The following is a 9719-nucleotide window of genomic DNA, read 5'->3' on the forward strand; positions in this document are numbered from 1 at the left end:
ATTCAATAGATTTCTAGAAGACATTTTATTGCTGAATAAAAGATAAGCTTATTCGAGCATGTTATGCCATAGAGAATAGAACGAAAAAATTGTCAAAAAAACAAAAAACAAATATATAACAAAGAAATGCTATCAAAAACAATATCACCTACTGTTCTACCAAGCTACATGAGTTCGTAATGTTTTACTCCCGTGTTCAGTTCGAAAGAACAAGTGTTGTCGAGTGTTACGTGAGAAATTAAAAAAGAAAGTACTGGCACTTAGGGGGCGGGTTTCTATCAGTACTTTTTTAATTATTATTTTATAGTTTTGATCGATTATCAAGACTTCTAAATTTTAGTCACATGCCGCCATTCTTTCTTGTTCTCACATATAAATACACACTACTTGTTTTTCGAACCAAATAAACGCTTTACAATAAGCAAAACCACTCAAAACTTCTCCAGCTAGATAGACGAATAACTTTATTTTATTTTTGGTAACATTTATTTGTTATATGCTTGTTTTTTAACGCTATTTGGTTTTCTATTGTAATACATGTCCGCTTATATTGCAGCATTTGCAGAGCGTCTACGTACAAGTTACGAGTACTACCTAGATATAGCATTCAAAATTTTTAAATAACTCGTACATGCTTATGTCTTGATATTGCATTCTTCGTTTAATTGTGATGTCCCTCAATAGTTACGTAAACGTAGGAGGGTTGATTTGATAGACATTATAATTGAGCTTTTGTTTAATTAGTTTGATTGGCATATCAAGTGCTTTTTAATATTATTTAACGCCGAATTTTGTCATTTTGATATAAGTTTTTATGCTTTAAGTTATTTATACCTTTAAATAATAACTGGCTCACAGCCGCCGCTTTTTACCATATTCGGGGTGATAACTATTAGTAGTTATTAGTGAGGATTGAAAAATGAATATTAATTATAGTAAATAGATTACTGCAGGTTTTATATGATGGGTTTAAGAAACATTGGTGGGTGGTAAAACTTAACTGTTGTCTAATTAGAATTGAAATTCTCGCCCCTTTTTGTACTTCCTCTGATATCGTTTAACTAATCATAAAAACAATTTCTGTAAAATCTGAAGTTACTGGATCGTTGATACGATTCGGTAAACGAGACATGTGTAATAATATGCAGATAAAACGGTAATAATATATACACTGTAAAGAATCTTGTATCGCAAATATTAAATGTATTTTTTTCTTTTCTTTTAAAGCCTATCCTGTATTGCTACCGAATGTACAGAGTTGTCACAGTGCGGACCAAATCCCCATGACCGCAAAAAGGAAGAGGCGTCATCGAACGATTTTTACAGAAGAACAACTTGAACAACTGGAGGCCACATTCCAAACCACCCATTATCCGGATGTTTTGCTGCGCGAAAAGTTAGCGATGGAAGTGGAATTAAAAGAAGAACGGATAGAGGTCAGTGTAGTGTGACTTCTTATGTCTATAAAGCATTGCGAAAATCGTTAAAAAGAATCCAATGACCCTGAATTCAATTAACAATATTTTATTAATTCTAATATTTTTAAATATGATATTCGGACGAAAAGAACTCTTTTCTTGGCATGTTTTAATTCTTTTAAAGATTTTAACCTTGGATTTAATTATCGTTATTTAATTTCACGTTATCGTTAAATAAGTCCTTTGGATAGCGGATCTCTTTTCTGGTTATTCAATCTATTTAGAAAGCCTGATCTTTAATAAGCCGAATTATATGAATTGTAGAATTGGTGTGATATAATCGATTATTAATCTATGCATTAGAGGATTGAAGAATAATATTAAAAATGGCGCGTTCTGATACATTCCTGATTATAACATTCGCAGAGTACAGACAACGTCATAATTAAAAGCTGAAGAAATTGGCCTTTGATTTAGATACTCATTAATGTAATCTTTTTATTAAGATGTTAGTGGGCCTGTGGAAATTCCACAGCTGCATCTTTCATGTGTAATATATTACTGATGGGCATTCTGTGGACATTCAGCATGAATGGAAACCCCGCGATCTTATTGTAGCCCTTTTGTTAAAACTATAAAGGCATTTATCTAAGCAATCTGGTTAATGTAGTGTCGGAATATATCTGATTAGTACGGTTTATCTCGAATATCTTTATAGGAGTCTGTGACATATTTCCATTGTATGGACACCCGGTGTGACTGGAAACACCACGATATTATTATACTATCTTTAGACAGAACAGATACTACGGTTGGATCATTGCCAGAATACCAGGAGTGGATATTTCAGTTTTATGTACGTCCCAAAACATACATTTTTTAAAAATTTATTTTATTTTTTTTTTACATTGTGTGTTCTGTGATCAGGAGTTCCTATTTATTAAAAAGGAGGATAGAAGATGATAACTTGTTACGAACTTTAAATTAGCATATCTATATACTTAAATTAGCATAGCTATATACTTAAATTAGCATAGCTATGTACTTAAATTAGCATATCTATATACTAATAATAGAATGTCCGTTGTATGTTATCAGCTTATATTCCTCATTTTATTAAATAGAATTTCCTGCTCGAATAATTTATAATCTGAAAACCGTGACATACGTACGTACGTTGAAAGTAGTACTGTATAAATATATAGATTACTGCAAATTGTTTTGTCCATTCAAACAACTTCAGTCATTAAAAACAAAACTTAATCTCAAACAATAAAGGGAGATAAAATGTTTTAGAGTATATTCTTCATCTTCATGCCTCGAGGTTAGACAATAATTGACATGTGGTTTTAAGAAACTAACGCACTAGGATAAGTGTACGAATTTAGGCAACCTCCTTTAAGATTTCTTAATGGTCATTTATTAACATATTAAGCATACACTGGATAAGGCATGTAAAGTTAGAATTGTACTTGATATGTTCATTAGTTTGTACGGTAGATATTTACATACTGCCCACCACAGCATGATATCACACAAGGTCAGAAAGTGGGGATGTCCAACCAGCGCCCCTAAAAGGGCACGCTGACATAGCAAAAATTGCCTGAACAAAAAGCGAACCTTATTCGATTTTTAATCCTCATATTCCATTAACCTGGTTTCTGACAAAGGGGGTAAAATTGCTGTTTTCTGGATAAGAATCTATCCATCTAACTCTTATTGCTGTTACGTTATTGGCATTAAAGTAGTATTTTATGTCTTATCTCTTTATATCGAATGGCCTCATGTTTTGTCTCGAGCAGTTCCATTGTCCGAAAAAAAAACATTATGTTTAATCTTGTTTTATTCGTTTTCGTTCCAAAAAGTTATACTATGTTCGATTATATTTTGTGCAAAACTATGCATATTTCTTATAGAACTATATGTGTATGTGAAAACCATTTTTCTTGTACGCTTTCTTTAAAAACGCGTCGTCACTTATCAGGGCTCGGAGGCAACTCGAGAATAAGGTTTGATGAGTGAACAGTAGTCAATGGGAACAAAATCGTAGTAATCGTTAGCAGTGGGAATTTGGTAAATTCACGATCATATTGTAGTAAGCTGTAAAGCAGTGAAACGAAAAATAATTGCACAGGTGTGCAGTTCTAAGAAAGAATCTTTGTTCATGGACTCTACGTTTATGTTTAGGCACAGACACAAAGTGGGAGAAATAATTAATAGTGGTTTCAGCTAGATGACTCTTTTTCTAAAAGTTTGGCAACGGGGGGGGGGGCATAAATTTGAGCTCACACAAGCACTTGTCACGAAAATAACGATCAATCAGAGACAGTCTCGCAATGTCTCTCCCGCAAGAAAGAGGTTGCAGGGAAGAGAAAAGGGCATCCCCCACTAGGCCACGAAGTCTATTTGGAACTTTGGCAAGGCAGGATAAGAGTTTCTAGCAGTTCCTGCCACGATGTGGCAACAGTACTCCACGATAAGACGTAATTGGCCATTATACAGTTAGAGAATTGAATCGGCTGGAGCGGTAGAATGATCCAACTATTTTTCCAGCGTACGTTTTTTGTGTTCGCATGTCTCAATCTAGTGGGGCGACGCTGAAATGAGTTGCCTTTCGCAGTGATATTATACTATTCAACGATTAGCATTAGATACAATATTAATTGATTTAATGTTAGATTCGTATTGTTGACTTGTGGAGTGGATGTATATAAACAACGTGAGGTCTAGTGGTTGATCTTTTCTTCTATTCCTCTGTGTGGGTGTGTGTGTGATGTTTCACATATAATAAAACAGTTCATTTTACATAAGTCTGTCTAGTGCACCGGCGAATAACATACCCTTCTCTAGTGTGGCATTGTGTCTTCTCATTATTCAAGTAAATCTCCCTCCAAAGGAAACCAAACAATAGATTATATATTTGATATAACTATCCTTGACTTCCCCACAGATCTGCAGGACGTTGTAATTTTCTACAGTATGCTAACTTTGCGTTTCACTTAGATTACAAAATGGGATGACGAGATGATCCCTGTTAACTCCAGCTCTAAACCAACTGATTACGTGTATTACTCATTACGTCATTAACTTGACCAAGACACAAATCGGATGATCTACCTTTGTCAAATATTTTGATGGTTCTAATATTCTCTTCCACCAAGATAACATTTTGCGGACTTATTTTTACGTAAATAACTTTATCTGTAAATATTTTCTTTCGCTTTGATAACATTCCTTCCGACATTTTACCTTTACAAATATCAATTATAATAATCGTCGAGCTTACCTGGCGTTTCCTCAGCACGCAAATATATGATATTAATTTGCAAATTCTAATTCAAATTAAAATAAAAACATTGAGAATAAAACTATGATGTCTTTCGCGCGACCATACAAGAACGGGAAAATACACAAAAGAAAAACACAAACCGATTTCATGCCTAATGAAGGCGTATATCATTGAAATTCATTTGATGGGAAATTTTAAAATAAGTAAATGTTTATTTAAAAAAAAAAAGATATGCCTTTATTGGTTTCTTATTTCTTGTACTGGTTTACAAATTGTAATTCAATTTGATTTTTTGTTTGTTAGTGTTTATATGCTAAACCTCTTTTTCTGAAAGTTTGCTTAGTTATTGTATAAGTGTTTCTGATGTAAAGATTTGCTAATATTTTCCCTGTACTTTGAGCACATTGCTTGGTGCAGCTAAAGTTGACATACTTTGCAATTATACGCGCATGATATGAACATATGCTTCCTTTTTGGTAATTGTATCCTAACTGAATTGTATTGATCCAATCGTAGGGTTCTAGAATTAATATACCGCTTCGTAATAATGGAATGCTATTCATCTACTAGCATCAGTTAAAATACTATTTCATGCGATTTTCACGGCTATTTTTCCTTCTTCTGTTTTCTCCTTAAGGTTTGGTTCAAAAACAGACGTGCAAAATGGCGGCGTCAGAAACGGGAAGAAACACAACGAGGCATTGTCGGAAATGACTGTCAAACTAATAAAGATGAATCGAATACTTGCAAGACAGACGACGAAAAAATCGATGTCCTCTCTATTGATCCCGCGCCTGGAAACGAGGCTCTCGATTTAGCAACCGGAAGTCAAGCATCCGGGGAAATTTCTAGCACAGCGTCACCATGAATATACAAATAGATGCACACACACACACACACACACACACTCATATATATATATATATGATGTATATGAATATATATAATGTATATACGACATAATTAAACTTGCTGGTTTGGTTTCTTGGAAGAATCCTCTTGAAAATGGTGACTGTGAACAATCAGCAGACAATTTCGATGAAACATTTGTCCAATCTAAAATACTGGAATCAACTATTCAAATTTAATTATGTTAGATTTAATGTGTTTTTCCCACTGCCAACTCTTCAAGTGTTCTTAGGTGTATCCCTACATGATGAGACACATGCATACACACGCATATATAAAGCTTAAATGCTTAGTAAAAATATTTGTGTTTCATTCTCGTAAAAATTATCGAGTTAAAATGGATTTAGCCTGACGATTTTCTTTTAGTATGAAACACAAACGTTTACTAATCTTAAGCTCTACTTTGATGTATTGCTAACAGTTGAGTTAAATTCTGAAAAAGTATATATGTAATATATAATTTTATTATATATATATATATATATATATATAGTAAGTTGTGAAAAGATATGTGGCAATTAAGCTACACAGAATATTCCGCGTTTCATTCTCGTGAGAATTCGTTAGCTTAACCCTAGCGATTCTCACGAGAATAAAACTCGTATTATTCTTTGTAGCTTAATTGCCACATATATTTTTATAACTTACTACCTAGTTCTCCCTATGTATTGAGCACTGTTGAAGTAAATACTGAAAAAATTACGCATAAAATGTTATCTTCGTATATTAATTCATGTGATTAAATGAAGTATTCATATATATATATATATATGTGTGTGTGTGTGTGTGTGTGTGTGTGTGTGTGTGTGTGTGTGTGTGTGTGTGTGTGTGTAGCCTAGCTACAAGATATGAAAATACAGGATATACAATCACACTTCAAATTGTCAGAATAAATCGTTAAAACATTGGAAAATCGTTAAAACATTTTTCCGAAATAAGCCCTCATAAATATAAAGTAGTTAACGATCTGAGTAAGCCAAGTTACAATCAAGTTCTTTTTACAGAAACACTGGTTATCGAACACCCACTTGAACTTCTATCAAACTTTCTTGAAAGGAGCTAAGAACATATCTGCAACAACTTGTTATGAGGCGAAGTAACGATATTTCACTGAATTGAGCTACCTAAAATGGTAAAAACTTCAATTGGAGGAGTGATTCAGGAGATTTGTAAAAAAGAATCCAACAAAACATTCAAAAGCAATATCGTAAATAAGATATTGCTCAGATTACACAACACAACTAAAAGTGAGTAACATAAGAAACATCAGAATATACGACACCGGCACTAAACCAAAATCTTTACATATATTTATTTATACATATGCTGATAATTTTTTACATTTAATTTTACAAATTTTACATTTGTTCCTTTTATTTTTTAGTAGATTATCAAAATCTTATATTTACCAATGTAGAGGTACTGATCCGAAAGACTAAATATGGATTTCCAGAAAGTTCTATAAAACACGACTATGAATACTTCAATATATAGCATCAGATTGTGTTTCTCACATAAAAACAACAAATATCAAGGATTAGTATATATATATATATATATATATATATATATATATATATATATATATATATATGTATATTAATTTAAATGCCCATTGGTAAAATGTGTGTCTAAAATTGAAGAAAAATATATACATGTTTTATTTATTTTTAAACTAACCTTCGCTCAGGCATATACACCTATCGAGATACAACTAGACTAACACACACAGTGTCACTCTCACACGTACACACATACACACACGTATATAAGTTAAATAGATAAAGAGTAAAGTTATATAGAACTGTATTATATTATCGAATCAATAAGGGAAACAGAAACGAGAGTAACTTCCTTAATGCATGATATTTCGGAGCTAAATGCTTTTCGTCAGGAGAGGAGAAAACATAATTTCACTATTTCTCTTTAACGCATTTTATTGTTTACTTCTTATAACCCGAGAGAGGTTTTTATCCTGATAGGTTTGCCTTATCATTGAGAATTTATTTTTCCGCTTTATTTTAATACTATATATATATATATATATATATATATATATATATATATATATATATATATATATATATATATATATATATATACAGCTCTGGAAAATGGTTTTGTAACACCATGAAAATTCGAGTACCTATAGCAAACTACACTGAGTTTTGCTTCGTAGCACTCCCCATATATATATATATATATATATATATATATATATATATATATGTGTGTGTGTTTGTGTGAGGTCAGAAATGTTTAATTCGATAAGTAGTCATTACAATGTTTAATGATTGTTTTATGAATTTATAGATTAAAAATTATTTTTAGATTCCAATTAAAGTTTTAAAGCAAATTCCAATTATTAGTTCTAAACTAAAAAACACATGTACTATTCGAACGGTACCCGATTGTATTAAAGAGTATATTTAGTATTTACACACGCGGCAGCCAAAATCTACGGATTCCCTAGCTTTGGGCAGTTGAACAAAGTATTCATTGCACCTGAAATCACAAGAAAAAATGGATTATTCCTGGATATCCTCGTGCATTCTCTATTTTACTCCAAACATGGGAAGTAGGAGTGGTGATATATTACTTTCACATGCTTATTAGTGTAACCCTCATCTTGATCTTCATCAATGATCTCTCAAATCAAATTCTAAATCATTCGTCGGCATTTGTGTATCTGACATGCTTCAAAGGCATGCAGTGGTCGAATTATCTCTTTTCTGACATTTTGCAAGTGGTGCAATGGGGGAAAATGTGACTAGTTAATTTTAATGTATCCAAAACTAAATTATTATTCTTTCACCACCAACACTCTGATCCCCCACTTGAAAAGTATTATGCTATAATCAGCTTTAAGCATCCCATGGAATTTTCATTTTGTTTTAGGTACAAATAAAAGGTTTACAGTGTCTCTAATAAAGTGAGTGTTTATGTAAATGTTTTAAAGAAACGGCCAAGTTTTTCTGAAGTTCGCCTTGAAATAACCAGTTTCTCTCTAATTCCCACCATTTTAGAAAATAACGATGCTCACTCATTTAACCTTATCCTCGAGAGTCTTCTGGGCCTTTATATGCGATGACTTAATTGTAAAAAAGTAAAGAGATAAACTAGACGTGACTCGACGGTCGGATTTAGAAAACACTGACTCAACCTGCAAACTACACACTATTTCGATCAAATTAAAACATAAGGCATTCAAATTAAAAAATACATCATTCAAATTAAAAAATAAATCATTCAAATTAAAACATAAGGCATTCAACTTAAAACATAAGGCATTCAAATTAAAAAATAAGTCATTCGAATTAAAAAGTAACACATTCAATATAAAAATTAACGCATTTAATTTCTAAGAAAAATTAGTGCATTAAATTTAAACCCAAACCAAATAAAAGTCCAGCGAGAAAGTGGGTTGTCGAGGATGAAAAAAAGCATCGAAACAAAGCTACGAAGAACCAAAAGCGAATTGAAAACGTGCTTGCCTTTTCGCAAGGCTTATTTAATAAAACAGGTGACCTTGAAATATTTATCTAAAATATTAGGGAGCCACCCAAATCCAGAAATAGCAATACATATATCTACAAGGACAATCAAACGACATTATAATGGAGCTTGTTTTACATTGAAAAAGTTTATAGACGCGCTTGTTGATTTAAACACGCCTGATAATAAATCTAAAAGAAAAAATATGTTTACTTAAAATCATAAAACTATTTCTTATCAAGATGAAAGTAATTTAAATATGTCCATTAGAAGACGAGCAAGTAGATCTCCACATGATCAATAATGTAAAATATATCTACCCCATTTGAAGGGACACATGCACATTGTGTTGTATTCTACGACAGTCAATGTGTTGCTTATTATTAAGTACGTAAAGGCTGCAATAAAAAGAACAACTTCATCCAATGATGTACAAACAGTTGAACATTTGGGTAAAAGATCGAGTTAAATGAAGTGGTGGCTGTCATAGATAATGTTCCATCTCCTTCTTCTATGGAAAATTTTTACGAATAATTTTCAAGGCGTTTTAAAATTTTTTATCATTATCTCCAACAGAGTTGTTTTAATTAATTTATTTATTGCGGACT

General features: G+C 32.1%; 1 protein-coding gene across 1 annotated transcript; it reads left to right on the forward strand.

Moving 5' to 3' along the window:
- Positions 1–1241: 1241 nt before the first annotated feature.
- LOC145272865 (homeobox protein goosecoid-like) lies at positions 1242–6027 on the forward strand. The gene is made up of 2 exons (XM_080127050.1): positions 1242–1436; positions 5345–6027. The coding sequence occupies exons 1-2, from the start codon at positions 1284–1286 to the stop codon at positions 5573–5575; spliced, it is 384 nt and encodes a 127-aa protein (XP_079983176.1). The 5' UTR covers positions 1242–1283; the 3' UTR covers positions 5576–6027.
- Positions 6028–9719: the final 3692 nt, after the last annotated feature.

This window comes from Euprymna scolopes, chromosome 4, assembly GCF_053919585.1.
Source record: "Euprymna scolopes isolate OS-2025 chromosome 4, ASM5391958v1, whole genome shotgun sequence".
NCBI classification, from domain to species: domain Eukaryota; kingdom Metazoa; phylum Mollusca; class Cephalopoda; order Sepiida; family Sepiolidae; genus Euprymna; species Euprymna scolopes.